General features: G+C 44.7%; 1 protein-coding gene across 1 annotated transcript; it reads left to right on the forward strand.

The window, feature by feature from the left end:
- Positions 1–4,379: 4,379 nt before the first annotated feature.
- Positions 4,380–15,803, forward strand: LOC116519344 (zinc finger protein 845-like). The gene is made up of 4 exons (XM_032233186.1): positions 4,380–4,848; positions 13,869–14,730; positions 14,863–15,150; positions 15,791–15,803. Exons 1-4 carry the CDS (start codon positions 4,380–4,382, stop codon positions 15,801–15,803), a joined length of 1,632 nt encoding a protein of 543 aa, XP_032089077.1.
- The last annotated feature ends 1,087 nt before the right edge of the window (positions 15,804–16,890 follow it).

The raw sequence follows: 16,890 nt of genomic DNA on the forward strand, positions 1-16,890 counted from the left end.
AAAAGGTAGATAACATAACCTAAAGGCTCAAATAGGGCCCACACTGCAGCACCTCCCCAGCCCACATGTGGCCTTCCACAGACCTCCCCCACCCTGAGACCTCCTGGGCACTGCTTGCAGCCCCACTCGGTCCCCAAAGGTATTGGGCCTGCTTTCCTCTCCTCCTGGGGTCCCATGGCCTCATCCCCATCTGCCGGTCATTGCTACTTTTATTTATTTATATCCCACCTTTATTATTTTTGCAAGGCGGTGAATATATCCAACATATTTTTTCCTCATTTCTTCACAAGGACCCTATAAGGTCAGTTGGGCTAAGACGGGGTGGCTGGTTTTGGTCATCTTTCTTCCATGCCCAAGGTGTATTAGAACTCTGCATCTCTTGCTTTCCGGCCCTGTCCCTTAACTCCTAGACCAAATCTTTTGAGTAGATCTCTTCAGGAAAGAGCCGCTCCAATGCATCATGACAAGAGGATTTATGCTGCTGTCCTGAAAGCGGGCTCCATTCTGAGAGCAGCTGCAATGATTTTTGGCCACTCCAAAAGGGCAGCCACTTCGTGGACAGCACTCCAAGGCTTCCACTCTATAGGGAAGCTGAGGGCCAAAACAGCTGCTCTCTTCGAACATCCTCCTCTAGTCAAATTCTGGAGATCATATTTGGAAGGACTTATGATCCACACCCCTGCCTAATGGAACTTCCCTTCCACATGCAGGGAAGTACGCAGTGGGGGTACCCCAAGGTTCTCCCAGGGGCCCAATACTCTTTCCTTAGGAATACTAGTTAGCATTAACTGAGTAAATGGGGAAGGAAGAGAACTGAGCTGGAAGGGACCTGAGTGGTCATTTATTGTCAAAGCCAATTGATCAGCAAACACAAGGTGTGAGACCAGAATATACTTTGATTTAAGTACCAAGATAGAAGGATCCAGGCTTTGAAAGCCTCCAAGGCCCCAATTACAATTTTACACTCAATTTTTATACTCCAAAGTGAGTCACACAGACACACCCTTGCCCTCTAACTAATAATGCTAATAATATTTATTGATTACCTGGGTTACAGCTTCCCCCCCCCCAAAAAAAAGTTTTTACACCTGTTCTGCTAAATAGCTAAATCTCAGGCCACCTGTTGCCTATCCCAGGTCACAGGTATCTTTCAAAGCGTCTAGTTTCATATTCTAACTATGTTGTTTGGGGGTAAGGGAGCTATTCTTGCATTCAACATCCTGGCTAAGTGGTTTTTGCAACTCCCTTAAGTCCCTTCCGTAGATCAAATTTTAGTTGTGAAGATGCCATGTATCTCCAATTCTACAATGGGGTATGTAGAATATGTTGACTGAATTCTGAAATGTGGAATAGAGAGCAAGGAAGGGATGGTACATGGCCAAAGGTGGCGCTCCTGCCTCATAATCAGGAGGTTGTGCAACCCTATGTAGGAGCAGATATTCCTCTTTCTGTGGCACAATGAGAATATATCAGCTGAAACAAATTCCGCATTGGTAACAGGAAGACAGGAAAGTACCAAGATAGAAGGACCCATGCTTTGAAAGCTGCCAAGTCCCAGATTATAGTTTTACCCCCAATTTTTATACTCCATGGTGAGTTGCCTCCCACTAATAATGCCTATAATATTGATTGGTTACCTGAGTTACAGTGCCCTTCAAACACTATTACGTTTGTTCTGCTAAATAGCTAAATCTCAGGCTGCCTATTGCCTATCCCAGGTCACAAAGCATCTAGTTTTTTATTCTAGCTATGTGATATTGGGGGTTTTCTTGTAAGGGAGCTATTCTTACATTCAACATCCTGGCTAAGTAAGTTGTTGCCTTCTGTGGAAGCCCAATGATTCAAAAAACAATTGCAAGAAAGTCCAAGGGTCCAGAATGAGAAGCAAGGAAGGCCCAGGTAAGCACCCAGGAAGGTGGACTAAATTATGATTACTCTCAGGTGTCACAGAGTATTACGCAAAAGGAAAATAAGGCAAGGAGATAAACTACATGGAAGTTCCTGAACTATAAAATGAGGGGGGGGGGAAACATGATTATTCTGAAATCACTTTTATCTTCTTCCCTTAATGATTTGCCCTGTTACCCCCTCCCACAATGTAGGCACCCCACAATAATGAAAATCTTTTTAACATTTTCAAGCTGCCAAGAGTCTCCTGGAATCAGGAAATTTAAATAGTATATATTATAATAATAGAGGGAAGGATGTCTACATTCAAGGCTTCCTTTAGGCTGGCAATAGCCATCGCGATCTCGCCCGCCCTTCCTTCCAGCGGGGAGAGGAAGAGGGTCTTGATGCCAGGCGGCAGGAACACCTGGAGTAGGGTGGAGTGCTGGTGGGGGAGACCCAGCTGCAACCCCCCTTCTCCCGCCAGGTGGAAAGGGGGCCACCCGGAGGTGCCTACGGGGCTGCAGGCTTAATGGGGCGGCGTAGGGGCGGCAGAAAGGGTTCCGGCACAGGAAATCGAGGGAAACCTCCGTCCATTCGCATCCGTTGCAGCCGCTTTGGGAATCCCCCATTTGCCCCTCTCCCTGCCCCAATTCCGCCAAGCAGGCCTGCGGGGAGGGGGCGGAGCCAACGGGGCAAGGGAGGAGCCAAGCAAGGAGAGGAAAGCTAGGAAGGCAGCCGCTGTAGAGTTGACCAGGGGGTGTGGCCTGACGGCAGTCTGCCAGTAAGATGGCGCACCGATGCAAATGACGCAAACTGGCGGGAAAAGCGCTTTCTTCCCAACTTCCGGAATCGGGCCAAGAGCTGCAGGAGGCGTGACCAGGAGAGAAAGAGGCTGGAAAAGGGACGGAGACCGATCTGTCCTTCACTTTCGGATTCCGAGAAGCAACGAAAGGACTTTTTCCGATTCGGGTGCGCATGCGGCCTGGTGCAGGTAGGGCGCAGGGGACGCCGGGAGTCGCAGTCCGGGAGGGTCCTCCATAGAAAAGAGCCTTGTGAGGGAGGGAGGAGAAGCCGGGGCGCCCGAGGCCTGGTCTGGCGGGCGGACGCTGGGAGGGGAGCCCGTGGGAGGCGGAGGTTTCAGCCCGGGCGCAGGGGACGCAGCCGTGACCTGTCGTGACCTGTCTCTCTCTTTCTCCCCTGCAGGAGATCCCGGCGCAACTTCTCAGGGAGACGGCGGGGAAAGGCCGGGAGGCTCCGGGACTGCAGGAGGGATGAGCCCAGGGGGACCCAGGGAAAGGCGGCTGCCTGGAAAGCGATGCGGGGAGAAGGAAACGGTCGGAGTCCCCGAGACGGTCCTGGAGGGCGGAGGCTCCTTCGGAAGACCCCGGAATCCCCAAAGGATCCAGGAGGAAGAAAGGAAATATCAGTGCCCGGAATGTGAAAAGTCCTTCAAGAGAAATGACCATCTTGAAAACCATCTAAAAATCCACTCATTTGGAAACCCACATAAATGCTTTGAGTGTGGAAAGAGCTTCAATTGGAGAGGGGATCTTATGCAACATGCAAGAATCCACACAGGAGAGAAACCATTTAAATGCCTGGAGTGTAGAAAGAGCTTCAGTCAGAGGAGCAGCCTTTATAAACATCAAAGGATCCATTGGGGAGTGAAAGTGAAGAAATGCCTGGAGAGCGGAGGGACCTTTGGAAGACCTGCAAGTCCAGGAAGGATTCAGGAGGGAGAAGAGAAATATCAGTGCCCAGAATGTGAGAAATCCTTTAAGAGAAAAGCTTATCTTCAAAGACACCTAACAGTACACTCAGGCGATAAATCATTTAAATGCATGGAGTGTGGAAAATCCTTCAAGAGAAATGGACATCTTCAAAGACATCTAAGCATCCACACAGGAGAGAAGAAATACCAATGCCTGGAATGTGAAAAATGTTTCAGAACAAAGGACTTCCTTCAAAACCATCTAAGAATCCACACAGGAGAAAAACCTCATAAATGCCTGGAGTGTGGAAAAAGCTTCAGTTGTCCGAGCAGCCTTTATAAACATCAACGGATCCACACAGGAGAAAAACCTCATAAATGCTTGGAGTGTGGAAAGAGCTTCAGTCAGATAATCAGACTTTATACACATCAAAGGATCCACTTGGGAGAAAAACCTCATAAATGCCTGGAATGTGGAAAGAGCTTCAGTGAGAGGAACAGCCTTTATAGTCATCAAAGGATCCATTCAGGAGAAAACCCTCATAAATGCGTGGAGTGTGGAAAGAGCTTTAGTCGGAGGAGCAATCTTTATACACATCAAAGGATCCACACCGGAGAAAAACCTCATAAATGCCTGGAGTGTGGAAAGAGCTTCAGTGAGTTGGGAAACCTTTATAGGCATCAAAGGATCCACACAGGAGAGAAGAAATACCAATGCCCAGAATGTGAAAAATCCTTTAGACGAAAAGACCATCTTAAAACCCACCTAAGAATCCACATGGGAGAAAAACCTCATAAATGCCTGGTGTGTGGAAAGAGCTTTAGTCAGAGCAGTGGCCTTTATACACATCAAAGCATCCATTGGGGAGAGAAACTGAAGAAATGCCTGGAAGGCGGAGGGTCCTTCGGAAGACCTCTGACTCATCCTGTGAGTCCCCGAAGGATCCAGGAGGGAGAAGAGAAATATCAGTGCCCAGAATGTAAGAAATCCTTTAATAGAAATGCATATCTTCAAAGGCATCTAAGTATCCATTCAGGAGAGAAGAAATACCAATGCTCAGAATGTGAAACATCATTCAGAACAAGAGATCATCTTAAAACCCACCTAAGAAAACACACGGGAGAAAAACCTCATAAATGCCTGGAGTGTGGAAAGAGCTTTAGTCGGAGAAGCAGCCTTTATACACATCAAAGGATTCACTCGGGAGAAAAACCGCATAAATGCCTGGAATGTGGAAAGAACTTCAGTCAGTTGGGAAGCTTGTATAGACATCAAAGCATCCACACAGGAGAAAAGAAATACCAATGCCCAGAATGTGAAAAATATTTCAGAAGAAAGGAGTTCCTTCAAAGCCATCTAAGAATCCACATGGGAGGAAAAACTCATAAATGCCTGGAGTATTGAAAAAGCAATGGCATTTATCAAAGGATCCATTGGGGAGAGAAATGGACCTCTTCATAGGCATCTTAAGTATCCACTTGGGAGAGAAGAAATACCAATGCCCAGAATGTGAAAAATCATTCAGAAGAAGAGACCATCTTAAAACTCACCTAAGAATGCACACAGGAGAGAAACCTAGGGACCCTAGAGACAAATTGCTAACGTGTCTATTTACAGTTGGCCAAACTGAATACGCATTTCAATTCCTGAGATAGACTCTGTGACTTCTCACACTCCCTTGTGAATTGAGTAGATCTCTTCAGGAAATTTAACTCATAATCATTATAATACAGGAAAGGATTGCTACATTCAGGCTTCCTTCAGGCTGGCAATAAATAGAACAGATAGAATTCTTTATTGGCCAAGTATGATTGGACGCACAAGGAATTTGTCTTTGGTGCATATGCTCTCAAGTGTACATAAAAGGTCAAGAATCATAAAGTACAACACTTCATGATAGTCATAGGGTACAAAGAAGTAATCAGGAAACAATAGTATAAATCATAAGGATACAAGCCACAAAGTTACAGTCCTCCAGTCATATGTGGCAGGAGATGGGTGATAGGAACGATGAGAAGACTAATAGTAAGGCAGCCTTAGTGAATGGTAAAGATAGAGACCTCACCCACCCTTTCAGCAGAGAAAGAAAGCAGGTCTTCATGCCGGGCGGCTAGGAGCATCTGGATCCAGCTGCAATCCCCCCTTCTCCCCGCAGGAGGATAGGTGTCTACTGGGAGATGCCCATGTGGCTGCAGACTTAATGGGCTGGGGTAGGGAGCAGTTCCGGAGATGCAAAAATGTTCCCGCACACAAAAGCCAAGGCCGGCGAGGGAAACCTTTGTCCGTTCCCGTCCATTGCAGCCCCTTTGGGAATTCCCCATTCACCCCCAATCCCCCCCCCCATTTTCACCAGGCGGCGGGAGGGGCAGGGGCGAAGCTAGCGGCACAAGGGAGGAGCCAAGCGAGGGGAGTGACCCAGATGGGAGGAAAGCCAGGAAGGCAGCCAGTGCAGAACCAAGCAGGGAACATGGTGCCACATATCGAGCAGGAATTCTCAAGGATCATGTTCTAACGTTTCAAACCACATGCCCACACCCCCTCTCTGCATCCTGTAAGAGGTGAAGATATTCCGGACCTCTGAGGCTTATTGAGGAATTGACAGAATATGGGAAAGTAGCGGGTCTGAAAATAAATACAACAAGGGCTATAATGTTGGTTAAAAATATGACGCTTGACTTAAAAGAGGGTTTAATGAAGAAATTGGAAATTCATATCGTCAAAAAAGTGAAGTATCTAGGTATACATTTAACAGTGAGGTGTGTGTCCATCGAAGAAGACAATTATATTAATTTGATTAATAAAACTAAGCAAGATTTAGGTGGAAAAATTTATAATTGTCCCTGATGGGTAGTAGTGCGATCATAAAGATGAATGTACTACCAAAATTTATCTTCTTGTTTCTGAACATTCCCATCAGATTAGAAAAAGGCTTTTAAAAGAATTTGAACCAATTGGCCTCTCAATTTATATGGCAGGGGGAAAAAATAAGAATAAAACTCAAAGCTATGCAAGACACCAAGGAAAAAGGAGGATTTGGCGTTCCGGACTGGGAACTTTACTATACCGCGGCTATTCTTACATGGATAAAGGAATGGATAGTGTTAAGAAACAAAAGATTACTCACATTGGAAGGTCATGACCTCCAAGCTGGATGACATGCCTTCCTATGGTATGAAAAAGGATTGGCACATAAGTATTTTCATAGACACTATGTTAGACAGTCCCTGATATTAGTTTGGAATAAAATTAAACATGACCACTATATTGAAGTATCTATTTGGCTATCCATGATGGGAGCATATATACACCCAAATTTATTTTTTAAAAAACTTTTTATTTTGTTTGTACAAACTTCACATCTTTGCAACACATTACATCTATTGTGCTTTTTTATCTATACAAATAAATCTTTTATAACTGTGTGTGTGTGTGTGTGTGTATTTATTTCATACATTTTTTATTTTTAAATAATCTACATTCTATAGATTATTTATAGATTATTTACTATATATCCTTTAGTACATTTGCATCATTTTGTATAATATTTATTTGCTACGATCTATCTCATATTTTTTTTCTTTTGATCATTTTCCGGTTTTGTAGTTGTTTATTAATTTGTTGATCTTTCTTCCTTTTTTTTGGCTTTCCTGCTTCCCCCCCTTTCCTCTAGCCAATTGTATCATAAATCCCATATGGAGTAATATTCAGATTTTTCTTTCTCTTTTAGTTCTTTTGTGAGCCTATCTCTGCACATTCCAATATTTTTTTAATTACGTTTTCTTCTGTTGGTATATAATTATTTTTTCAGTTTTGTGCAAATGTAATTATTGTTGCCATGAGTATGTGTATAATTAAGTATCTTTTTTTTCATAATTTCCTTTTATAATTCCTAACAAAAATAATTCAGGTTTAGATGGCTTTTAAGATGGTCATTTCTCTTGAAGGATTTTTCACATTCCGGCACTAATATTTCTCTTCTTCCTCCTGGATCCTTTGGGGATTGGGGGTCTCCCGAAGGAGCCTCCGCCCTCCAGGACCGTCTCGGGGTCTCCGTCCATTTCCTTCTTCCCGCAGCGCCCTTTCCCGGGGCCTCCGGGCCTTTCTCCGCCGTCTCCCGTGGAAGCTGTGCCGGGACCTCCTGCTCTCAGGCGGCGCTTCCTTCCTTCCTTCCCCCGTCGGGCTCCTCCGTCCTCCTGCAGAGAAGAGCTTCAGTCAGAGGAACAGCCTTTATGGACATCAAAGGATTGATTGCAGACAGAAACAGAAGAAATGCCCAGAGGGCGGATGGTCATTTAGAAGACCTTGGAGTCCCCAAAGGATCCAGGAGGGAGGGAAGGAATATCAGTTCTCGGAATGCAAAAAAATCCTTCAAAAAAAAAAGTAGCTTTGGAACCATCTAAGGGTCCGTTCAGGAGAAAAACCTCATAAATGCCTGGAGTGTGGAAAGAGCTTCAGTCAAAGGGACAATCTTTATAAACATCAAATGATCCATTGGGTAGAGAAACCGTAGAAATGCCTGGAGGGTGGAGAGTCCTTCGGAAGATCACAGAATCACAAAAGGATCCAAGAAGGAAGGAATATCAATGCCCAGAGTATGAAAAATCCCATTTAAGGGTACATTCAGGAGAAAAACTTCATAAATGTCTGCAGTATGGAAAGAGCTTCAGAAGGGAAAGCTGGTTAAGCATGAAATAATTCACACTAGAGAGAAACCCAGGAAATGCCTGGAGTGTGGAGAGAGTTATACTGAGCGTAGAGACCTTCAGGGTCACCAGATAATTTATATGGGAGAAAAATGATAAACCTGCCTTAATGTGAGAAGTGTGAGTGTATCTCAGGAATTGAATTGAATTGTGTATTCAGTTTGTCCAATTGTGAATAGACATGCTAGGAATTTGTCCCAAGTGCACAAACTCTCAGTGTCCTTACAAAGGAACAGAGTAATGATATCCATGATAATTATATTTACAATAAGAGGCTTGAGTAAAGAAGGTATTAAGTAAAGTAAATAATTGCCAAATAAGGGACTTTCCCAGGCTGATTAGTAAAGGACCTTTTCAATTGTACATGCCAGATGTTTCAACTGGCTGAAATTGTACCTTTTCACAACAGACTTAGGTGACTCATGATGCCATTTCCCATGTGAATGTTCTCTTTTTAATGCAATGCTCGTTTCAGTACTTGTGCTTAATATTATGGGATATTACTGTCCATGTCTCTGATGTAACTGTAGCTGAGCAGGATGATTTCTTACATGCTTTAAAAAAGTCTGATTTAAATTTTAAAAAATATGTTTTCTATATTTTTTTAAAAAAATCTTTTTATCCCATTCTGATTTCTTCCATGGAATAAACTCTTCTGTATTTTTTCTACTCTGTGGAGTATAAAATGAAACCAGATTCTGTGTTCTGGATTCCCTGTTTTCATTAAGGGAAATTTCTTAATACTCTAATAAATTGCCTTTAAATGGACATCCCACTTGGTGCCTAATTGAAGCAAGTGTGCTTTGCCTTGAATCTAGGGCTAATTTGGCTTTCATTGTTGTGGGTGTGAAGGAGCTTTTCCCTGTCATTATTTGATATTATCTATATGGGTTTTCCAAATGCCCCGGAATGGGCAACTTTTAACTCAGGTCTGGCTTTGATCTTCTAAGGACAAACTGGACAAAAGCAAGGTTGCTCCAGGTGCCAATAGTGGAAACACAAATTGGAGCTGATTGATCATATTAACTGTGACTTGGGAAAGACTCACAAAGTTCATAAATTGTGACAGATTGCTCCCTCAGAAGGTTCTGGGATCTCTGACAGAATGATGACATCTTGAGGGTACTTCTGTCCAAAGGCTAAATGGTCTAGATATCCAGCCATAGGTTGAGCTACTCCAGTAAGCTCTCATGATGTAATTTTATTCATAATAGTATTCATATTGCGTGTTTTTAAAATAATTGTTCTGGGGTTTTATATTTTGATACACATTTTGCATATTTTTTGTTTTTGCACTAATGCTGTCTTGTACGTCATAGAAAATAAATAAATAACTGCTATGGGGTTTCCGAATGTTAGTGCTCTGCAAAACCATCCCCAGTTATTTGAAACTCTAAACTTGTCATTTGGATTCTCTCAGAGGTTCACTTAGTGTCAGATGCCCCGTTTGAAAAGGTAAATAACATAACCTAAAGGCTCAAATAGGGCCCACACTGCAGCACCTCCCCAGCCCACATGTGGCCTTCCACAGACCTCCCCCACCCTGAGACCTCCTGGGCACTGCTTGCAGCCCCACTCTGTGGGGATGTTTGCTTTTCTCAGTAGCTGGCAAACCACTGCTGAGGAATGCAATGTCAGCACAATGTTCATTAAACTGATCCTTCCTTAAGAAGTGGGAAACATGAAATTTGGCACATAGGTACATCGCTTGCAGCAGGAAAACATGAGCTGTCCATTAACCTTCTCACATAGATAACATTAGCCATACCTTGGATTTTGTCTAGCTAATCCAATCAGTACAAAGTGTACTTTGATCAATGAATCAGTTTCTGCCACAGTAGCTGTATATAACAATAAAAGGGAGTTCCCATGAGCTGTTTGGGGTGCCTTCCCATTAACCTTCCTGCCTGTGCGTCTTTTCTTCATCACAACAACACCACTCGGTCCCCAAAGGTATTGGGCCTGCTTTCCTCTCCTCCTGGGGTCCCATGGCCTCATCCCCATCTGCCGGTCATTGCCCACTTTTATTTATTTATATCCCACTTTTATTATTTTTGCAAGGCGGTGAATATATCCAACATATTTTTTTCCTCATTTCCCCGCAAGGATCCTGTAAGGTCAGTTGGGCTGAGATGAGGTGGCTGGATTAGGTCATCTGGCTTCTATGCCCAAAGTCCTGGTCTTCACATTTGTGACCCTTGTCCCAATTCTACAATGTGATCTTTAGCGTATGCTGACTGAATTTTGAAATGTGGTATAGAGGGTAAGGAAGCGGTGATGCATGGCCAAAAGTGGAGCTCCTGTCTCACAATCAGGAGGCTGTGAGATCTATCCTAGGTAGAGGCAGATATTCCTCTCTCTGTGGAACAATGAGAATATATCTGCTGAAACAAACTCCACATTGGTGACAGGAAGGACAACCGGCCAGTAAAGACTCAGCGCTTGAACTTCAGATAAAAATAGCATTGAGGGGGATTGCCTTAACTGAACTTCCCTTCCACATGGAAGGAATAAGGCAGTGGGTGCCCAAGGTTCTGCCTGGGGCCCAATACTCTTTAATTATCAGGGTAGGATAAGGATAGGATGGAGAATGGAACAAAAGAGAACAGAGCTGGAAGGGATCTTGTTGTCCCCAAATCTGGGCCTTTGTTTGGTGTCAAAGAAAAATTGATCACCAAACACAAGATGTGAGACCAGAATAAACTTTTATTTTGGTACCAAGATAGAAGGACCCAGGCTTTGAAAGCCTCGAAGGCCCCACTGCAGTTTTACATTCAATTTTTATACTCCAAGATGAGTCACACACGCACACCCTTTTGCCCTCCCACTAATAGTGCCTATAATGTTGATTGGTTACCTGTTACAGTTCCCCTCAAACACTTTCATATTTATTCTGCTAAATAGCTAAATCTCAGGCCATCTGTTGACTACCCCAGGTCACCGGTATCTTTCAAAGCTTCTAGTTTCATGTTCTAGATATGTGCTTTCTGCTAAGGGAGCTATTCTTGCATTCAAAAACCTGGCTAAGTGGTTTCTGACAGGTAAGTTGTTTCCTTCTGTGGAGATCGGATGGTTCAGAAAACAATTGGAAGAGAGTCCAAGGGTCCAGAATGAGAAGAGAGGAAGGCCCAGGTAAGCACCCAGGAAGGTGGACTAAATTATGATTACGCTCAGGTACCACATAAAACGAGAGAAACTAAACAGAATTTACTGCATCATAAAATGAAGGGGGGGAAAGTATCCTGAAATCACTTTTATCTCCTTTTCTTAATGATTTGGCCCTCCCACAAAGTGCAAATACATTTGCAAACTGCTAGGAGTCTCTGGGGATCAGGAAATTTAAATCATAGTTATAATACACAGAAGGATCGCTACATTCAAGGCTTCTTTCAGAAAGGCAATAGCCATCACGACCTCGCCCGCCCTTCCTTCCAGTGGGGAGAGGAAGAGGGTCTTTGTGCCAGGCGGCCAGGAGCATCTGGCGTGGTGGGTGCTGGTGGGGGGAGACCAGAGGTGGGTTCCTATCAGTTCGCACCTATTCGGTAGAACCGGTTTGTCAAATCTACCAAACCGGTTAGAAGAGGTTCAACCAGTGGACTCGGAAAGCAGGCCACACCTACAGAAGAGGTTCCAAAACTTTCTATTAAAAGGTTTTTATTTTCCACTTTTTCATTTTCATACACTCACATATATACTGTGCATAGCCGGAGCCATACAACATTAAACAATAATCGCAGCAATTCCTCTTGTCAACAATACCCCCCAAAATAGAAACCCAATATACCTCTTCCCCTCTCCATACACCTCTTTCTTCCACCCCCCTCCAACTTTCTATCTTCCCTCCATCATCCCCCTTTACCCTACTTTCCCTCTCCCTCTACCACTCTTCTCTCCCGATCCACTCCCTCTCTTCCTTCTCACCCTCCCTCCCTCCCATCCTCCCTCCCACCCTCTCTACCCATCTTTCTTCTATCCCACTCCTCCTCCCCAAAACTTTCTGAAACCCACCACTGGTCCTTGGATATGATTATTCTACGCTATCATGCTCCTATTTATAAAACTCAGGGCCTCTGTGAAAGGTAAGGATGACTACTGCGTTTGTGGTGCAATCAGAACATTGCGTGTGTTGAAGTTGTTTTAACGCAAACCAAAGATGCCTTTTAAAAAACAAGTTTACATCACATTCTTATGCCTGCCAGTGCTGTGTGTGAGCTAAGTTAAGGTAGTTCTGACAAGTGTCGTCGGCATCTTCATATCCAGTCACATGGGCGGCAAGCCACTCCCACAAAGGAGGCCACACCCACAGAGTAGGTTCGAACAATTTTTGAAACCCACCACTGGGGGAGACCCAGCTGCAACCCCCCTTCTCCCCCCAGGAAGAAAGGGGGCCACCCGGAGATGCCCACGGTGCTGCTGCAGGCTTATAGGTGGTGATGGGGGGTAAGGAGCACCTCCGGGGAGGCAGACGAACGCCGAGGCCGGCGAAGGAAATCTCCGCCCATTCCCGTTGATTTTAGCCCCTTTGGGAATCCCACAATCGTCTCCGGCCCCAATTTCGCCAAGCCGTGCGGTGGGGAGGGATCGGAGGGGCGGAGCTAGCGGCTCAAGGGAGGAGCCAAGCAAGTGGAGGAAAGACAGGAAGGCAAAGTCGAGCAGGGGGCGTGGTCCCGCGGGGCCCGCCCGCCAATGGGATGGCCTGGAAGCTGTCCCGATGCAAATGAGGCGATCTTTTGCAGGAAAAGCGCTTTCTTCTCGACTTCCGCAATCGGACCAAGAGAGCAGAGCCTTCAGGGGGGCGGTGCCAGGAGAGGAAGAGGCGGAGCTTGGCCGAAAAAGGGACGAAGGCCGATCTGGCCCTCCCTTTCGTATTTAGAGAAGCGACGGAAGGACTTTTCCTATTCGAATACGCATGCGGCCTGATGAAGGTAGTGCGCAGGGAACGCCAGCAGTAGCAGTCCGGGAGGCTCCTCCTAAGAAAAGAGGCCTGTGAGGAAGGAGATCCTGGGGCGCCCGAGGCCTGGTCTACCGGGGGAGGGTGGACGCTGGGAGGGAGGCGGAAGCCCGGGCCTCGCCTGCAGGGAAGGGGACGCAGCCGTGACTCGCCCACCCTCTCTCTCCCCTGCAGGAGGACGAGGGAAGGAAGGAGGCGCCCCCCGATAGGAGGAGAGCGGGCCCCGCCCAGCAACCATGCCTTGTCCAGAAAGCGGAGGGCGATGCGGGGAGGAGGAAACGGGAGGAGACTACGAGCTGGGCCTGGAGGGCATAGGGTCCTGCGGAAGATCCTGGAGGCCCCAAAGGATCCAGGAGGGAGGAAAGAAATACGAATGCCCAGAATGTGAAAAATCCTTCAAAAGAAACGACCATCTTCAAAGGCATCTAAGGGTCCATTCAGGAGAGAAACCATTTAAATGCTTGCAGTGTGGAAAGAGCTTCAATCAAAGGGAAAGTCTTGATAAGCATCAAAGAATCCATACAGGAGAAAAACCCTACAAATGCCTGAAGTGTGAAAGGAGCTTTAATGACCATTCAAACCTCCGTCGACATAAAATGATTCACACATGAGAAAAACCTTATAAATGCCTGGAATGTGGAAAGAGCTTCAATCAAAGGGAAAGTCTTGATAAGCATCAAAGAATCCATACAGGAGAAAAACCCTACAAATGCCTGAAGTGTGAAAGGAGCTTTAATGACCATTCAAACCTCCGTCGACATAAAATGATTCACACACGAGAAAAACCTTATAAATGCCTGGAATGTGGAAAGAGCTTCAATCAAAGGGAAAGTCTTGATAAGCATCAAATGATTCACACACGAGCAAAACCTTATAAATGCCTGGAATGTGGAAAGAGCTTCAATCACAGGAGCGACTGTGATAGACATGAAATAATCCACTCAGGGGAAAAGGAATACAAATGCACAGAATGTGAAAAGTCCTTCAAAAAAACCAGAGATCTTCAAAGGCATATAAGAATCTACACTGGAGAAAGGAAATATCAGTGCCCGGAATGTGGGAAATCCTTCAAGAGAAATGACATGCTTAAAAGGCATCTAAGGATCCACACAGGAGAAAAGAAATGCGACTGCCCAGAATGTAAAAAATCCTTCAAGAGAAATGACCACCTTAAAAGGCATCTAAGAGTCCACTCATTAGAGAAACCATTTAAATGCCTGGAGTGTGGAAAGAGCTTCAATTATAGGAGTGAGTTTGATGGACATGAAAGAATCCACTCAGGAGAAAAGATATACAAATGCACAGAATGTGAAATATCCTTAAAAAAAGGGGGTTCTCTTCAAAGGCATATAAGAAACCACAAAGGAGAAAGGAAATATCAGTGCCCGGAATGTGAAAAATCTTTCAAAACTAATGGGCATCTTCAGAGACATCTAAGCATCCACTCAGAAGAAAAACCTCACAAATGCCTGGAGTGTGAAAAATCCTTCACGAGAAAGGACCAACTTCAAAATCACCGAAGAATCCACACAGGGGAAAAACCTCATGAATGCCTGGAGTGTGGAAAGAGCTTCTCTCAGAAGAGCAACTTTTATGTACATCAAAGAGTCCATTCAGGAGAGAAACCTCATAAATGCCTAGAATGTGGAAAGAGCTTCATTCGGTTGGGACACCTTTATACACATCAAGAGATCCATTCCGGAGAGAAACCCTACAAATGTCTGGAGTGTGGAAAGAGATTCATTCTGATGGGAACTCTTTATAGACATCTAAGGATCCATTCCAGAGAGAAACCTTACAAATGTCTGGAGTGTGGAAAGAGATTCATTCTGAAGGAATACCTTTATAAACATCAAAGAATCCACTTGGGAGAAAAACTTCACAAATGCCTAGAGTGTGGAAAGAGCTTCAATCTGAGGGGAAACCTTTATAAACATCAAAGGATCCATTGCTGAGAGAAACCATGTGAATGCCTAGAAGACCTGGAAGTCCCCAAGGATCCCCAAAGGATCTAGATGGTAGAAAGGAAATACCAATGCCCAGAATGTGAAAAAAAAATCTTCAGAACAAAGGACCTCCTTCAAAGGCACCTAAGAATCCACACAGGAGGAAAACCCTTATAAATGCCTACAGTGTGAAAAGAGCTTCCTGTCAAAAGGGAAAGCTTGTTAAGCATCAAATAGTCCACTCTGGAGAGAATCCCTACAAATGCCTGGAGTGTTGAAAGAGCTATACTGAGCATATAGGCCTCCATTGATACCAAATAATTCATGTGGGAAAAAATGATAAACATGCCTGAGTATGAGAATATCTTCAGTCACAGTTGTATCTCAGGAATTGAATTGCATATTCAATTTGGCCAAGTGTGAATAGTTGTTAGTTGCGAAGTTGTATCGGACCCATTGTGACCTATCTTGACTCTGGACACCGTCCTTTAGGCCTTTCTGTCCTCTACCATGCTTCGGTGACTCCATTCTGCCACCTCATTCTTTGTCGCCCCCTTCCTCATTTGCCCTCAATTTTCCCCGCATTAGGCTCTTCCAGTGAGTCAATCCTTCTCATTTGGTGGCCAAAGTAGTTGAGTTTCATTTTCAGTATCTGGCTGCCTAAAGAGCAGTGAGAGTTGATCTCCTCTAGGACTGACCTGTTTGATCGCCTTGCAGTCCAAGGGACTCGCAGGAGTCTTCTCCAGCCCTATAGTTCTTTCTTAATGGTCCAACTTTCACAGCCTCACATTGCCACTGCGAAACCCATACATAGCCTTGACTATGCACACTTTTGTTGGCAGGGTGTGTCTCTGCTTTTTAGTATGCTGTCTAGATTTGCCATAGCTTTCCTCCCCAGGAGCAAGTGTCTTTTAATTTCTTGGCTGCAGTCTCCATCGGCAGTGATCTTGGAGCTCAGGAAAATAAAATCTTTCACTACCTCCATTTCTTCCTCATCTGTTTGCCAGAAATTGAGAGAGTTGGATGCCATGATCTTAGTTTTCTTAATGTTGAGTTTCGAGCCAATTTTTGCACTTTCCTTCACCCACTTCAAGAGGCTCTTTAGATCCTCTTCACTTTCTTCCATTAGAGTGGTATCTGCATATCTGAGGTTGTTGATACTTCTCCCGGCAATCTTAATTCCACCTTCTGATTCATCTACCCCCGCCTCTCTCATGATGTTCTCTGCATATAAGTTAAATAGGCAGGGCAACAGTATACAGCCTTGCCGGACTCCTTTCCCAATTTTGAACCAATCAGTGGTTCTGTGTCCAATTCTCACTGTTGCTTCCTGACCCGCATATAAGTTACTCAAAAGACAAATAAGATGGTCTGGTACTCCCATCTCTTTAAGAACTTGCCACAATTTGTTGAGATCCACACAATCAAAGGCTTTAGCATAATCAATGAAGAAGTAGATTTTTTTTGGAACTCCCTAGCTTTGATGGTCCAACGTGTGTTGGCAATTTGATTTCTAGTTCCTCTGCCTCTTTGAAATCCTAGCTGTACTTCTGGTAGTTCTTGATCCACATATTGCTGGAGCCTAGCTTGTAGGATTTTGAGCATAACTTTAGTAGCACGTGAAATGAGAGCAATGGGGCAATAGTTTGAACATTCTTTGGCATTGCCTTACTTTGTAATTGAAATGT

The sequence above is a fragment of the Thamnophis elegans genome, chromosome 16, assembly GCF_009769535.1.
Source record: "Thamnophis elegans isolate rThaEle1 chromosome 16, rThaEle1.pri, whole genome shotgun sequence".
In the NCBI taxonomy this organism is placed as follows: domain Eukaryota; kingdom Metazoa; phylum Chordata; class Lepidosauria; order Squamata; family Colubridae; genus Thamnophis; species Thamnophis elegans.